At 45.6% G+C, this 17616-nt stretch overlaps 1 protein-coding gene across 1 annotated transcript in view; it reads right to left on the minus strand.

Moving 5' to 3' along the window:
* Nucleotides 1-2774: 2774 nt before the first annotated feature.
* VSX2 (visual system homeobox 2) overlaps nucleotides 2775-17616 on the minus strand; it is a 31835-nt gene continuing 16993 nt past the window's right edge. Inside the window, exons 4-5 of the mRNA XM_043980564.1 lie at nucleotides 4821-5001; nucleotides 2775-3193 (exon numbers count right to left, since the gene is read on the minus strand). Coding sequence (XP_043836499.1) covers nucleotides 2775-3193; nucleotides 4821-5001 — 600 coding nt within the window. The remainder of the gene's footprint in view (nucleotides 3194-4820; nucleotides 5002-17616) is intronic.

Here is a 17616-nt window from a genome sequence, read left to right on the forward strand (position 1 = left end):
ACCATGCTCAGTGGGACACGGGGCATGCTTAGCCTAGTGACAGCTCTTTGGGGGGGGAGCATAACCCCTTTGACCCATAAAGTGATGCTTAGCCTAGTGACAGCTCTTTGGGGGGGGGAGCATAACCCTTTTGACCCATAAAGTGATTTTGCTGATGATGTTGTCATGTAGTACAAACACAACTCTGTCTGTGTCCTGGACCACACACTATCTCCATGAACAGATGCAGACCTTTCCTCCAACTCCCTGTTGTCTTTACTCAAATTTTATTCTTGTTTGCATCTTTACAGAAAATGACACAGAAATCACAGATTCAGAATTACTAGCAGTTGGTACAGTTCCATATCTCAAACACTTCAATATCAAGTTGTTTTCTCACCATATGTACAATATTTACATAGAGGGTGGGGGTGGGCTATAATCTAACACAAACAGAGACAAAGACAAAGGGGACAACAGGTGGAAAGGTGGGAGAGAAGAACAGATCAACCTTTTGATACAGAGTAAAACCAGAGAAGACATTCCAAGGACCTTTCTCTTAGGACCTTCTTTTAAGGAAGTATTGTCTAGAAAAGAGGGATGGGGAAGTGGGGAAGAGGAGTTACTCGTGGGTTCTTCTTGTTATGTTTTATCTGTGGTTTGGGGAGTGTTCAGTCAAACACAATTGTGTGTGTGTGTGTATGTGTGTGTGTGTGTGTGTGTGTGTGTTTTGGGGGTGGTGATGTCAGCATGCCAAATTTGTTGTTAAGGCTAGGACTGGATTAGTAATTGAATGTACCAGAGCCCACCAGTGTTAGGAGCACCTCCTATTTTTTTTTTAAACTGAGGCAATTGGGGTTAAGTGACTTGCCCAGGGTCACACAACTAGTAAGTGTTAAGTGTCTGAGGTCAGCTTTGAACTCAGGTCCTCCTGACTCCAGGGCCAGTGCTCTATCCACTGTACCACCTAGCTGCCCCCACACCTCCTATCTTAATAAGCATAGGGGCAGGGATGCCCTACTAATTGATAGGGCCCACTACTAGTGCCTTACTTTTTGTTGTTGTTGGTATTCAGATGTCTCATTTCATCTGTCTAAGGAATTTCCAGTGTGGAAATTACCTCCAACAATACAGATTGGCAATTTAGATCTTAAGTCTTTAGACATCTCTTCAAATCTTAGAAAATTTCCGGGGCCACCAAGAAATTAAAAGGTAAGATTGAGCCAGTGGGTCACACAGCTGCTATTTGTCAGCAGCAGAATTTGAACCCAGGTCTTCCTAACTCCAAGGCCAGACCACTATCTGGCCCTCCAGTGTCTGTCTTGCTACAGTAGTTTAAAAGTATATGCGTAGATGTATACTCCTATGCTCACGTATTTGTACACTGGTTTCCTGACTTACTCTCTTTAGAGATAGCTTCCATTCTCTGGTTGTGACCAAACCCTGGTATATATTTTGTTGAGGCCGACTCCAGTAGTCTTATCTGACTCTGGCCTCTGTGGCATAATAGAGCCCACCCACCCATAAGTTTTACAGCTTCCTTATCTTCCACTGGAATGATATAAATGAATTTTTTAAATGCACCAATGTTGCATGAGTTGCATGGTAAGTGAGTCTCCTCAAAAACATAGACAAAAACCAAAAGACAGGTGGTAGGCACCCGAGAAGACCAGGGTCTGGATGTGCCCCATCAGAACAGGGAGCCACAGGCACCTGTGAGAGGTGAGGCTGGGAACAGTCACTCCCTCCCCAACCCAGATGGCAGGGTCTCTACTTGGGGGCTCCAAATGAGCCTAATCAAAGATGGATGCTAGCTAGCACCTGTGATAAATAGAATCAGGTGGGATGAAGGGAAAGGGAAGGGAATGAGTTTCAGATCCTCCAGGAAAGCAGCAGTCAGCCCCTGAAGGCTACTGAAACTACAAGGGCATAGAAGGGTTTGAGCGTCCATGGAAGGGGTTGGGGTATGGACACTGCATGCCTTTAAAGGGATCTTGAGTGATTAAGAGGGTACAGTGGTTGGGAAGCAGGACCACAGGTCTGGTACCAGTGAGAGGTAGGTTTTGAGTAGGAATCAGCATATCAGTAATTGGGAAAGTGTAAGTGGGAGCTTCAGGTCCCTAGATGACTAGGAAACAAATGGACCTCAGATGTTCAATGGCGGATGCTCTCATGGGAGGGTGGGGATGGATACAACAAAGGCAGGAAGACAGTCTGAGTGAGGTGGCCACGTGCTAGAGTGTTGAAGGTATTGGAGTAGGAGTTTGTGTCTTCGTTAGAGCAGTAAACCACAACAGGTCTTCAGAAACCAGTAAGGTGGATCTGAAAGGGGGCTGGAATGGGGGGCATGGGTATTGTTGGAGGATGCTTTGGAATCAAGACTACAAAAGAGTCAGTGAAGAAGGGCTCTGAAGGGATGGGTTAGGACAGCAAAGTGTTGCTAGAAATAGGGAGGCAAAGAGGTTTAGCAGGGATGGTTTGAGGGTAGTGAGGGAGTCTTTTGAGGGTAGGAGATAACAAGATAGGAGAGAGATAGGTCAATATGGTCCAAAGCCTCTGTCCAAGACTAAGATAGTAACTGTTCAGTGCCACTTAATAGGGGATATTGAGGGGCCTATGGAGTGGAGGGTGAGTTTGGGAAGAGTCTCTGGAGAAGCCACATGGACCAGGCCCCTTTGCACAGCCCAGAGGCTCAGAGCCCTGCCTCCGGGTTACTCCTACCAACAAAACACCAAGAGCCATGGCTCCCTGGGGAGAAGAGTCCTGCAGAGGCCCCATCAGGGGCCACACTTGACTTAGACCATCTTCTCATCTGGCTGCAGGGGGTTGGGTCTCTCCGTTTGCCTCTCCTCTTCAGGGATCACTGCCACTGAGGCCTCGTCCTCCTCTGCCTCCTCTTGCTTCTCTGCTTTCCGAGCCAGGGCTTCCCCCCCAGATATGGTCCCCAGCACTTTGGTGCTGTGTTCCTGAGCTTTGGCCCTGAGGGCGGCAATGCTGTTTTCCCTCAGTTCCTCTTGAGAGATGGTGGCTGCCTGGGGGTCAGGGCCACGTTCTTCCTTCTCGCTCTTGTCAAGCTTGGGCAAAGCCTGCCTCTCCACCTCGGGCTTCCTCCCGGTCTCCGCGGCTGCCTCCAGAGACTTTTTGTGCATCCCTAAAAAGAATTGTTGGTATTCGGGTTTAGAAAAGCGCCTGGGCATGGGAAAGCCATCTTGAACTGAAAACAGCAAAGATAAAAGAGAGGCCAGAATTAAAGGATGAGCAGAAAGCCTTGCTTCACACAGAAGTCACCCCGAGGCCTAAAGCACTGTGAGCATTGGGGAAGGGGACAAAGAAATAAAGCTACAGAGCTGAAACCTTGAGCCAGGCTGTGGGAGAGATCAAGGGCAAAGCTTCAGGGCACTGAGGGGAGAGGACTGGGCCCAGCCTGAGGAGGTGGCTGGGGGCCTGTTTATTCAGAGTATCTGTCAGTCTCCCATCCAATGAGCATTTATTAAACTCCTTCTGTGTACCAAGCATGGGGAGTGGGGTAAAAGCTGGCAATACAAAGAGAGACAAAAAATATAGTCCCTGCCTTCGAGGTGCTTTTGTTAGAAATTTACCCAAAAGGTAGGGAAGGGAATGAGGTTTGTTGGAGGGGAGAGAGGGAAAGGAAGGTCATTAACCTTTAGAACAGGGGTTCACAAACGGGGGTCTGGAAACATTCGAAATATATATAAACTTTTAAAAAATGTTGACATCTGTATTTCAATAGAATTTGTTTCCTTTGTAACCCCATGTATTTGGGGGGGGCCCCGCAGGGCAATGAGAGTTAAGTGACTTGCCCAGGGTCACACAGCTAGTAAGTGTCAAATGTTTGAGGCCAGATTTGAACTCAGGTCCTCCTGAATCCAGGGCCGGTGCTTTATCCACTGTGCCACCTAGCTGCCCCCGACCCTATGTATTTTATTTATGCATTTGAAAATGCATAAATTCAGGTCCCTAGATGACTAGGAAACGAATGGACCTCAGATGCTTAATGACAGAGACTCTCATGGGAGGGTGGGGATGGATACAACAAAGGAAGGAAGACAGTCTGAGTGAAGAGGCCACGTGCTAGATTCACACAGCTGTCATGTGCCCAGGGTCACACAGCTGAGAAGGGGTCCACAGGTTTCACTAGCCTGCCAAAGGGGTCCATGGCACATATGGAGTGTGGTTAAACCTCTGTTTTAGAGGGTTTCTGGGGACACAGGAAGCAGATCAAATGGACTTATGACAGATCTAGACTGTCCCGGTCATGAGCATTAAAGCTTGGAGCAGAGAGAAGAGGTGGAAAAATCTTAGAACAGTGGTAGACCCTGTACCCCCTGTATTCATTGAAGGGGGAAAGGGCTCCTCAAGGAGCCATTGAGACAGATGAGTTATTAGATATGAAGACATAGGATGAGTTTAGGCAATAGTAACTGTAACAGGCTCTCAAAGACACTTATTATCTGAGCTCCCACATCGGGACAGCAATATATACTTTTTAGGGTTCTGAGCTTTGGGCAGAGATACTTTCTCTAAGGGCAGGGCATGGGAAAGATAGAATAGCGGGTCCCTAATAGAGTCTCCAGGGAGGATTCTGATTAGAAATAGAAATATTTCATTTTCAGAATTTTGGGTCTCTTTTTCAGTCACTCCCTTCTCTTCCCCATCCCCTCATCCCATCTGGTTGGAAGTCATCCATCTTCCCAATGCTGTTCTCTTTTTAGAATTGGTACAGGACCTGCAAGGAAGGTCCAGAGCCCTTTCTCTCTAGCCCAAGGACAATTGCTTCCCTAAAGGGCCCTAGTAACCTGCTAAGGTTGACAGTATCTTACCAAGTAACCACGGGGCACAGGACTCCATGATGCCATCCTTGGCAGATTTGAGGATAGACTCTGGCAGTGGAATAGAGTGGCGAACCATGGCGCCGTACAAGCCATACTCTGCCATAACACTGCTGCGGCCCCAGCACTTCTCCCGTTTCCTCCATTTGGCTCTGCGGTTTTGGAACCAGACCTATGAAGGAAGAAAGCAGAGTGGTACAGTATAGTAAAGTGAAGGCTGGAGAGTCACAGAGCCATTATGGTTTTGTTTGGGGTTTTTTTTTTTTTTTTGGCAGAGCAATAAGGGTTAAGTGACTTGCCCAGGGTCACAGCTAGTAAGTGTCAAGTATCTGAGGTTAGATTTGAACTCAGGCCTTCCTGAATCCAGGGCCAGTTCTTTATCCACTGCTCCACCTAGCTACCCCCTGCCATTATGTTTCAAGTCCCTACTTAAACACTTAGAACATGAACAACTCACTTAAATCTCTGGGTCTCACTTTCTCTGTTTAAGGGATTTGGACCAGATGATCTCTGAGATTCCTTCTAGTTCTAAATCTATGATCCCATGATCCTAAATCACACGTATTAAAAGTAAGGCTCAAGGGGCAGCTAGGTGGCGCAGTGGATACAGCACCGGCCCTGGAGTCCGGAGTACCTGAGTTCAAATCCGGCCTCAGACACTTAACACTTACTAGTTGTGTGACCCTGGGCAAGTCACTTAACCCCAATTGCCTCACTAAAAAAAAAAAAAAAAAAAAATTAAAAATAAAAAAAAAAGTAAGGCTCAGGGGCAGCCAGATGGCTCAGTGGATAAAGCACTGGCCCTGGATTCAGGAGTACCTAAATTCAAATCCGGCCTCAGACACTTAACACTTACTAGCTGTGTGACTTTGGGTGAGTCACTTAACCCTCATTGCCCTGCCCCCTCCCCCCCCCCAAAAAAAGTAAGGCTCAAAGTCTACTGTGAACACAAACTCATACATTAAAAGAAAAAAAAACTATGCTTAGGTACCAACTCTGTCCATCATAGAATTCAGTGTTTCCCAAGGTGCTAGTGATATGGTGATTATTCAGACACATTATCCAGAGTCATTGAGTAGCTAGATGGTACAGTGGATAGAATACTGACCTTGAAGCTGGGAGGACCTGAGTTCAAATCTCAACCTCAGACACTTACTAGCTGTGTGACCCTGGGCAAGTCACTTAACCCCCATTGCCCTGCAAAAAAACCCCAAAAAACAAGAACAAAAGACAAACAACTATCCAGAATCATTAAGCCCCTATGTTGTAGTCCACAACTTCTTGTTTCTTAATAGGATCTAAATACAGACCTCTACAATAAGGAGAGAGTTGGAAAAGGTATCTGGAATCAGAAAACGTGGTTTTGAATGCTAGCTCTCCAGCTTATTAACTGTGTGACATTGGACTATATTCTCTTTGTGCCTTGATTTCTGCATCTGCAAAATGGGAATCATAATAACCATTACCCACCTCACTGCGGTGTGAGGATAATAATGTGTCAATAAGTGACATAACGCATGTAAAGTTGTAGGTAAACATCAGCTGTGATCATCACTGCAGCCTATCCATCATCCCCCAATCTCTAAACCACAGGCACCGTTGATCTTGCTGAGTAGGCAAATCATAAGATTACAGCCAAGTTAAGTGACCCCGGTAATCTGAATCAGAGATCATTTGATATCTCTTGTCCTCAATTTCCGGATCTGTACACTTTCCCACTAAAGCCTAAAAAGGAAGAAGGGGAAGTGGAGAACTGGGAGGGGAAAACAGGACCAGCTAGAAAGTGATAGTCAGATCTTGGGGCTACCCAAGACTATTACTATCATCATCAAGAGAGAAAAGGGGGCTTGGGCTGTGACTTATCCTAAGTCTGTCAGGCAGCTAGGTGATCAAGTACATAGAGCCATAGACCTGGAGTCCGGAAGACCTGAGTTCATAATCCTCCCTCAGATACTTACTAGCTGTGTGACCCTCAGTCTGCCTCAGTTTCCTCATCTGTAAAATGGAGATAGTCGCACCTACCTCCTAGGGTTATGAGGATAAAATGAGAACATATTTGTAAGAGGCTTTGCAAGCCTTAATTTAGCTCTATATAAATGCTAGTTATTATAATTATGTTCATTGGGCTGAGAGTGCGTTTTACATGGCCTCTCAATCCTATCTCCCTAAAGCGATCTCACTCTAGCCTTTACATAGGGGTAAGGCGAAGGGAAGGGTTTACAGTCGAGATTCGCTCAGGAGCCCCAGAGGATCCCAGCCTAAGGAGAGATGAGTGATTGTTGGGCCCTAGGGGCAGCGTTTAGGAGAGAAGAAAGAACTCTGCTCTGCAGTCATGCTGGGAAGATTGAGGCTTGGGGAGGGAGCGCGTCTCAGAGAAGAGGGAAGGCACCGCCTCTCATCTCCTGGACGCAGGCAAGAAAAGACCCTCATCTCTTCAGGAAATTGCAGGCTGAATCTCTCCGTTTTGACCCTCGGGGGGCAGCGAGTACCAAACCAGAAAAGAAGAAGGGAAAGGATGGGGATGAGGGTGCGGATGGAGATGGAGATGGAGACGGGGATTGGGGGGAGGGATGAGGAGGGAGGTAGAGATCGGCTGGGGAAAATCTATTAGTTTTCTCTTTCTGATTTCCATTCTTCTCCTGTCGCCTCTCTCTTTCTCTCCCGCCCTCCATCCATCCTCCCCTCCCTCCTCTCCCCCTCCCGCTCCACGACCCCCGCCTCCTCCCCCCACCAGCCTTTCCCTTGCCCGTGGAGGTATCAGCTTTTGATGAAAAATTGCTCGAGCTCTATTCAGGAGGCGGCAAAAGAAGAGTCACCCCCAGGGGCAGCCCTGGGCTGATTGAAAAATAAGTTAATTTCAGTTTGAATCGATGGGCCTCAGGCACTGAAATATCACGGGAAATTAAAGCGGTGGCTCTCCCGGGAGCCTCACCATTGACCCGCACTAATTAATGCCGGGGAGTTAGCGCACGCTTCTCCGGGAGCCGAGCTTTTCCCCTTCCCGGGGGACCCCCAAACACTTCTCATTTAACTAATTAGACGGGGAAAATTGGGTGTTAATTTGTTTAGGACTTTTTTTTTTCCTCTCCCCCCCCCACCGGCAGCGCCCCCCCCCCCCCGCCCCTCATCCCTTCCCGGGGAGGTGCGGGCAGGGCTAGAGATGAATGCATGGGGTTCGCTGGCAGATGGATGCCCGGGTCACTCTGCAATCTTCTCCGAGTTGATTGCTTGATTAGGTCGTTAGCACATTAAAAAAAAAATTGCTTGCCGTCTGGTGCTGGCGTGATGAGTGGGACGCGGCGGCAGCGCCTGGGTAATTTATCTTTTTATACGGCAAAGAATTTGATTTCCATCTGCAGATATATGGAGGCGCCTTTGACACCTGTTTAACACCGCGGGAGCTGACAGTTTAACTCTTTGCTGTCACCCTAACGGTGGGGGGCCGGAGGGGGGGGGAGGTGGGAGGTAGAAGGAAGAAGAAAGGCAGCTGCAGCACCCACCCACCCACCAGACCCAGACCCTCGGGCATGTATGCATGCAAACACTGGGTCTCCTTCCCGCCCCGCGCCACCCCCACGCCCCTCCTGGGGATGCGGAGCCGACTTAGAATGAGCCAATAGAGGGCTCTGCCCCACTGAGCATATGGGGAACGCGAGTGGGTTGTGGACGACGCTGGTGCAATCATCACGAATACTCACTCCATTTCCTGCCAACGCCAGCAGGTGGAGGAGTAAGACCACTGACAACTCCCGGCATCTGGCCCCCCCAACTGGAGGGATGAATGGAAGGATATTTTTGGCTTTTCCCGGGCAGCCAGAAGGGGGAAATTTCTCCCCCTCTCTGACTCTTCAATGCCCAACCCAGACTTGTCTTCCCCACAATGCAGAGAGAACGCCATACTGAGGTGCCTCTGACTAGGGTTTACAAAAGTCAATCGTGTTTCCTTGAAGGGCCAGGCTAAGGCTTGCCTGAAACTGTCTCCAGACAGATCTCAGGCTAAAAAAAGGAACCTCGGCCCCCACCTGGGTTTGCATTCAGGCAGGCGACTGCACCCCACTGGGTGGCCTATCTCCCCTCAAAGTGTGTGTGTGTGGGGGGGGGGCTTATTCAGTAGGATAGCCTCTGGATTCATCAGCTGTGTGCCTCCCTACGCCCCTCCAGGTATCAGGTACTCAGACTACCAGTAAAGTGAAATCACAGGATCCCAAGATATTTAGCTGGAAAGGATTTAAGAGACCATCCAGTCCAAAGTCATCATTTTACAGTTGAGGAAACTGAGGCCCAATGAAGTAAAGTGACTTGATGACCCAGATAGTAAATATCAGAGATGGAATATGAACTCCCTGCCCCCTGGACTCTAAATCCAGGACTCTTTCCAATATACCTAACTGCTACATAAATTTACTTCTGAGTAAATTTAGCTTCTAAGTCCCCAATGGCTCCCCTGCTTCTGCTCTCCTCTAGCCCCTTTTTCTCTGTGGGATGGGCTAGGAAAGGATTATGAATCCAGGGCCAAGATATGAAATATTTGCTAAAGGTGCCTCCCTCTGTGCCCCCACTTCAACTTCTCTGTGGGCCTGACCTCTCTTTATCTCCCAGCCTTCTCACTTTCTGCCCTATATTTCCACTAGATAGTTCCACAACAGATACTCAGTACTGCAAAAGAGGAAAATATAATTTGAAATCCATCACACCCATCACCTCTGGTAGTCTCCAGAGCAACAATATGAGAAAGAACTAGATATACTTTATAAAAATCCAAATGTTTTACCCACATAGACCTGGGGACTCTTCCAGGCCTCTCTTTGACCAGTATGGCTTGAGTAAGCCACTGTATCCTGATCTCCTTGGGGGCCTATGAATAGATTTCAGGGAGTTTGGAAATTTGAGAATATATATATATATATATGTGTGTGTGTGTGTGTGTGTACACACACACACACATCTTCATTAACTTCAAACTAAATAGCATTTCCTTTACTTATTTTAAAGCATCTGAGAAGGGGGTGCATGGATCAAAGGGTCCATGATGACACTAAACAGGTTAAGAACTTCTGTATTAGATGGAGGCCAGGCTGTTTCTAGGTAAAATTTCTAAATAGAAATCTACTTTTAGTGCTCCCTCATATTATCTCGTTCTTATCTCCTCTATTCTATCCCCTGCCCCAATAAAAACCAATGTATGTTTATTTATTTTTATTTTTTTATTATTTAAAAAATTTATTTTTTTGGTGAGGCAATTGGGGTTAAGTGACTTGCCCAGGGTCACACAGCTAGTAAGTGTTAAGTGTCTGAGGCCAAATTTGAACTCAGGTCCTCCTGAATTCAGGGCCAGAATCCACTGTGCCACCTAGCTGCCCCCCCCCAATGTATGTTTAGATGGAGGGGTGAGGGTATGTTGGCAAGAGTATTGGACCGAGAGACAGAAGACCTGAGTTTGAATCACAACTCTGACACAACCTGTGTGATTGTGGGCAAATCGTTTCATTTTTCTCAGACTCAGTTTCCTCATATGTAAAACAGTAATAATATTTGCACTGAGAAGTTGCCTGGTTTAGTGGTTAGGAAGCTAAACTGGGAGTGAGGAAAATCTGGGTTCAGATCCTGCTTTTGGTTACACATTCTAGCTGTGTGACCCGGGGTAAATTACTTAACATCCATGAGCCTCACACAACTCTCTAAGATTCTAAGCCATAAACTGGTGGTGATCTGCTTCAGTGGAGGGAGTTACCACAGCAAGAAAATCACAGGTCTCTGACATATACACTGCCTACCTCTTAGGCTTAGAGGGAAGAAAGTACTTTGTACATTGTAAATGAGAGCTATTAAGAAGTGACTGACTTAGTATGTGAGAACTCTTTTTTATTTTTTATTTTTAGTGAGGCAATTGGGGTTAAGTGACTTGCCCAAGGTCACACAGCTAGTAATGTTAAGTGTCTGAGGCCGGATTTGAACTCAGTTACTCCTGATTCCAGGGCCGGTGCTCTATCCACTACGCCACCTAGCTGCCCGTATGTGAGAACTTTTTATGGAGGAGATCCCCACTTAGGAGCCCCCCAAATTACACCACATAAGCAACTACATGGGAGGCATTATGGTAGAGAGGCAAGAGCAATAGCCCTAGAATGAGCTAAACTTGAGTTCAGAGCTCATCTCTGCTACTTCCTATGTCTATGACCTTGGACAAGCCTTTCCAGACCCTAGCTTCTTTTGTAAAAATAAGGAGGTTGGGCTGGACAGCTTTGGATGCCCCTTCTAGCTCTAAATCGATACGTATTGTGGGCCTGATGATGAATATTTCTTATTTACTACATCAGCTGGTGAGAAAGAAAAAAAAAGTAGATTCTTCTTCATGAACCCAGTGTTAGCTAAAAGTACATTTCCATCATAGTGGCTAGGGAAGATGGCTTGTCTCTGTTTCTCAAGCTGCAAAGTGAGGCTTGACACTCCTCCCTCTGAAGCCACTTTTTATTTCTGACTCATACTCAGCAGTGCCTCAGGACAGACTCATCAACTGACAAGCTGGGAGTTGACTGTGGAGTTTAGAAGGAAAGGAAATAACAACAACATGTGTATATATATACACATGTGTATATGTATGTACATATAGGTGTATATGCACATATAATGTGCTATCATATATTATATATACATACATACATATATATACACACACATATATGTTATGGGCCCCTGGGTACTTCAGAAGTTTTCTAGGGTACATCAAAAGAACCTTCTCCTTGAGAAATTAAATCAAAGGACAGACACACCTAAAGAGATAAGTGGCACCAGATGGGGACTGAGCTAGCTCCAGGACCACCACCCTTCATTCCAGTCTCCCCTACCCGTGGGAAGATAAGATTAGGTGTGGCTGCTGCCTTTGTGGCATGAGGAGGAGAGAGATGGCTTGAGAGATCTGGAGCCGCACCTCAGCCACCACCAATAAAGCAACTTTCCACAGTCAGATGATTGCCTCATCAGACCACCATTGGTCCTCTATAAAAGCATCTGCCTGTCTCCTGCTCTAGAAGAAAGGTATCTCAGAGAGCTATGCCTCTGTGCCATGCCTTCTCTCCATGAGAAGTCCAAGGATTTCTCTCTTAGTTTCCTTTCCCTAGCCCCTAAATAAACTATTATTTTATTCCAATTGGATTTGTGTGAAAGAGCGTGTAATTCTTTAAAGATAAATTCCTAAGGACCCCTACCCCAAACCCCCATCAATTTCCTCCATAAGAATATATATATATTAAGGTTTGCAAAGCTCTAAGAGGTAGATTCTATTATTATTCCCATTTTGTTGTTGTTCAGCTGTTTCAGGCATGTCTGACTCTCTGTGACTGTATTTGGGGTTTTCTTGGCAGAGATACTGGGGTGATTTGCCATTTTCTTCTCTAGCTCCTTATTTTTCTTTCTTTTTTTTTTTCTAGCTCATTTTTACAGATGAGGAAACAAGGTTAAGTGACCTGCCCAGAGTCACACAACTAGTAAGTGTCTGAGGCTGGATTTCAACTCAGGTCTTCATGATTTCAGACCTGGCACTCTATACACTGCTCCACCTTGCTAAACCTATTCCCATTTTACAGATGACTTGACTGAGGTAGACAGAGGTAACATGACCTGCCTAGAGTCTAGTGTTCTATCCACTGAGCAACCTAGCTGCCCCTACTTCCATTTTACAGATATAAAGATGAATAAACTGAGGTAGAAAGAGGTGAAGTGACCTGCCTAGAGTCTAATGTTCCTCGACCACCTAGAACTGAATAATGAGAGAACCCTTCTCTTGGGGAACTATCCACCTCCTTGTTCACCAGACTGTAGGTGAATTGATTTGGTTACAAATGGCTGAGATAGATTCTGCTGAATTTGAATGTTTAGGGGATCCTGTATACCTCAGGTGACAGTTCTTCCCCAACCCCTTTCCTTCCTATTATCTCCATCCAGTTTTCCAGCCTAGTTGGTGTATTTTCCAGGTAGACAGCAGATGTCTAAGCATCCTTAGACACCAGAGGCATCTCAGTTTGTCCCGTGTGTGCTCCAAGGACAAAGATGGCAAGAGGGATCGACTACCCTAATGCTGATGTGTAAGCCAAACCGATGCTCAACAGCTGTTCTGAAACTCACATGAGTTGCTACCTCTCCCTGGTAAAATCAGGTCCTCTGCCTGGATCAATGATGTTTTTATAATAAGGGTAAAGACTCAGGATTTCCTCTGGGCCTGAAACTTCTGGCTTTAGGAAAAGCCTGGGTAATGTACATGGGAAGCGTTTAAAGCCGAGTTATCCTCTTGGGCCTTATAACTTTAGATAGAATAAGACCAGGCCTTCAGGGCAAGATTCTATTTTGCCTAGAGATGCTTTCCTGAGGAACTCAGTGCCAGCTGGAACTTCAACCTGGGAGCTATCCAGAGCCCTGTTAGCCCCTTGAGAAGAGAGTTTGTGTTATATCTATCTTTGTATCCCCAATGCCTCGAACAGTAACCTGCATGGAGTAAGTGTTTCATAAATGTTTAATCAGCTGAATGGATTTGGTTACTGCAATGCCAAGCTCTCAACTGGGGCCAGATGCTGCTTAGATACAGGGAAGAAGTTGTGGTGGCCAAATGGTGGTCAAAAAATGGTGGCCAAGCAGAGAGGATAGGGAAACAGAGGCCTTGGAGAGGAGTTACTAAGGGACCAGATATCTACTGAGTACTTTTAAGTTTTTCTTTCCTGTCAGATTAGATTTTTATCTTATTTTATTATTTGGGGGAGGGGGTGGCGGCAATGAGGGTTAAGTGACTTGCCCAGGGTCACATAGCTAGTAAGTGTCAAATGTCTGAGGCTGGATTTGAACTCAGGTCTTCCTGAATCCAGGGCCAGTGCTTTATCTACTGCGCCACCTAGCTGGAGGTGGCGCACCCACCCCCAGATTAGATTTTTAAATGTGGAGTGACTCCTAGAAGTGCTGCTTTTGTGAGTCAAAGAGGTCTTTTTTTTTTTTTTTTTTGGTGAGGCAATGGGGGTTAAGTGACTTGCCCAGGGTCACACAGCTAGTAAGTTGTCAAGTGTCTGAGGCCAGATTTGAACTCAGGTACTCCTGACTCCAGGGCTGGTGCTCTACAAAGAGGTCTTAATGAAAGCACTTACCTGTTCTCTCCTCAACCTCAGCTCTATTCCTCTGGACTAGGATAGGGGTGACACACAGTATGGGCACCCTGGGAGCAACAGTCAGTTATAATAAGGAGGATCACATAATATATTGACCAGAGACAGTAGTGGCAGGCTCCTTTCTCCTTTAGCCTGTGACTAAGGTCTTCTATCTTCTCCAGGATCTCCTTGAGGGATGCCATATTTTTTGTTTGTTTGTTTTGTTTTGTTTTGTTGGGTTTTTTTGCAGGGCAGTGAGGGTTAAGTGACTTGCCCAGGATCACACAGCTAGTAAGTGTCAAGTGTCTGAGACCAGATTTGAACTCAGGTCCTCCTGAATCCAGGGCCAGTGCTCCATCCACTGTGCCACCTAGCTGCCCTAGGGACGCCATATTCTGGGATGGGATGTGAAAAGTTCCAATTTCTAACACCATTTTCATTCATTAGGAGCCTAAGCATAAACATGTCCCTGTGTAATGTACCCAACACATGCCCACAAGGCCATATGCAACCTATTATTGAGAATTGCTCTTCCAAGCTCCCAGAAGCAGAGAGCCTGTAAAGTTGTTTTTTGTTTTGTTTTGTTTTATTTTTTGAGGCAATTGGGGTTTAAGTGATTGCCCAGGGTCACACAGCTAGTAAGTTTATGAAGCCAGATTCAAACTCAGGTCCTCCTGATTCTAGGGCCAGTGCTCAATCTACTGTGCCACCCAGATGCCCCACCCCCCCATAAGTTTTCATTTAAAACAAAACTAAAATAATCTTTTCTCTCTCTTCCTAGAAGCTTCTTACCTTAACTTTCTAGCTTAACTTAACTTTTCATGGTACTCCCTTTCATGTACTCTAAAATTTGGTTGTACCAAATTCAACTTTTCTCTCCTTCTCTAATTTCATCTCATCCTTTCCCACCTCCACACTTTTGCACAGACTATCCCCCCCTGCCCAGCGACATCCTTCTTCAAGGCCCAGTTGCCACCTCCCCGATGAAGCCTCCTTTCTTGCCTGGGATTCAGTATCAGTTCTAGGTATAGAACTCATATGTCTAGATTCCTCATCCCCAGGACACGTTTTTCTAAGTGTAAAGGTATAAATTAGGCACTAATCACATCCATGGTCTCAGTCCATGTACTACAACCCTTGAAGCGTCTGCCAGAAGAGTTCACACCCAGGCCACATGTAGGTCAAGAGCCAGGGACAACTCAGACTAACTCTACATAGTAAAGGGGAGGTATGGAACCCCCAAAGGAAGATCCATGTGCCATCTCCTGCTTGAAAGCAAGAAATAAAATGTATTGGAAGCCCAGCTAAGAGAGGGTTAAGGAGAATTTTGAGTTTAAGTACACTTTGTGTATAAATATAATTTCATTTGAGCCTCACAACCACGCTAAAAGGAAGGTGTTATTATTATCCCCATTTTACAGTTGAGGAAACTGAGGCAGACAAAAATTCAGTGATTTGTGTTCAGATAGTAAATGACTGAGGCTGGATTTGAACTTAGGTCTTCCTGACTCTAGGCTCAGCACTCTATGCACTGAACCACCTGGCTGCCTAGGTTTAGGCAACTGGACTATTTCTACTTAGCATGATGTAACGTAAAGTGACCTGCACTTGGAATCAGGAGACTAGGATCTTAATTTCAGCTGTGACATTAACCAGCCCTGTGATCTTAGGCAAGACATTCAACCTCTAAACCTATTTTCCCATCTGTCTAATTGGGATAATATTACTTGTACCACCTATCTCACAGGATTGTCATGGGAAAAGCTCTCAAGCCTTAAGGAGCAATGTCAAGGTAAGTTATTATCATTCAAATATGTTTAATATTCCATAATTTCATGTAAGAAGTCTTACTTCTGCCTCCAAATGCTGATAGCCCATCACAGAGGGCCACAGAAGAAGACACAACTACTTCCAATGAAGGACACAGTAGGTGGATCCAACAGTAGCTTTCACTTTTCTTCAAAAGCTCTCTCTCTTTCTTTTTCCCTCCCTCCCTCCCTCTTTCCTTTCATCCTTCTCTCTCTATCTCTCCTCTATTTCTCTCCCCCTTGTTTTACCCCTCTTCTCTCTCTCTGCTTCTGTCTCTTTATCTCTCTGTCTCTGCCTTTCTCTGTCTCTCTATTGCTGCCTTTGTCCCTTTCTCTCTATTTTTTTTTTCCTTGAGTGGAAAACCAAGCACCTTCCATTGTAGATATGTGACATGACCATTACTGGCTATACCTTCATGGCCTGGCCCTGACTTGGAAATGCTGGGCACTAACAGCCCATTATCAATCACTACATGCTGTGCTTTGTGTCTCTCAAGGTCCCATCTTGGCCAGGACCACCACTGGTTGATGAGTCTCAACGATTTTCCCAAGAATGACCTTGGAGGCCTTGCCAGAGTTTCTTCCTCTAAGGAAAAGACACTAAACACAGATGCTTTTTACAGCCCACCCACCTGGATAGCCAACCCTCCTTTTGGAGCCATTTTCTACCTCCTGCTTTTCTCTACAGCCTATCACCCCATCCCACAACCAGACTTAGCTCTCAGGCCCTCAGTAAGACAAGGTGTTGGCAGCCATTTTGCCTTTTCATTAGTCAGGCTCCCTTCCTCACAAGCAGCCACTTTCCTCGGGGCTGGGAGCTGATTAATTTAACCTCATTGTTGGCATGATTTAGTACCCCGACACACCAAACCCCACTCAGCACTTCTAACACCATATTTCAGCAAAGCACTGGATCCTTTAGCAGTGTGTGTTCCAGCGGCCACCAGGTAGTACCTTAGTATGCTCAAGTTTCTCATCATTGTACTCATGACCTGGTGAATCAAAGGGATGGACAGACCCTCCAAGTTCATTTGGTCTCTCCCCTGCTCAACTCAATCCCCTTTTCTTTCATTTAATTCTTTCCAACAGATACTTATGTTGTATCCTCTCTAGAGAATGAGAATTCCTTAAGGGCAAGGACTATCTTTGGTTTTGTCTTTGGATCTTCATATAGCAAAGAGGCTGACCCAGTAGGTTCTTGGTATATACTTGCTGAATTGAATTGTCATCCTTTTCTCTCACTTTCAGTAACACATACACACACACACATTTTGCAAAATGACCACTGTATATTCCCAAGTCTCCCAGACCCATCTCATGCCAGCACTTAACTTCTCCTTCCTAGTATTTACCTACCTAGTGGAAGAAGCACTGTAGTGGGTAGAGGGCTGGCTTTTTCCCCAGGAAGACAAAGAACAAAAGTTCAAGTCTGGTCTCTGACATATAATGACTGTGTGATGATGGGCAAGTCACTTAATGTCCCAGTGCCAAAGTCAACTCTCCAAGTACAAGTTAGAGATGAGTTGCTGGTGGGACCCAATTTTTTTTAATCTCCCTATTACTTTTCTCCCCATAAAGGCTATGAACATTGAATAGGCAATTTTATTTGTAGAATGAAAGGAAGACCACCAAACTCAAAAGTACTAGGAAAATCAAGGACCCAAAGGACAGAACTAGCTATATAAAATACAGTATATTATTTTTGTATTATTATTATCATCACCTCTTCCCTCTTCAGTATATATTGAAGATTATTATGACTAACACAATGGAAATTCATTTCCCATTCCCTAGAACTTATATCAGGCAATCTCTCAGGATTACAGATCCTAGACTTTTTTTTTAGGAGATAAA

This window comes from Dromiciops gliroides, chromosome 2 (genome assembly GCF_019393635.1).
Source record: "Dromiciops gliroides isolate mDroGli1 chromosome 2, mDroGli1.pri, whole genome shotgun sequence".
NCBI classification, from domain to species: Eukaryota; Metazoa; Chordata; class Mammalia; order Microbiotheria; family Microbiotheriidae; genus Dromiciops; species Dromiciops gliroides.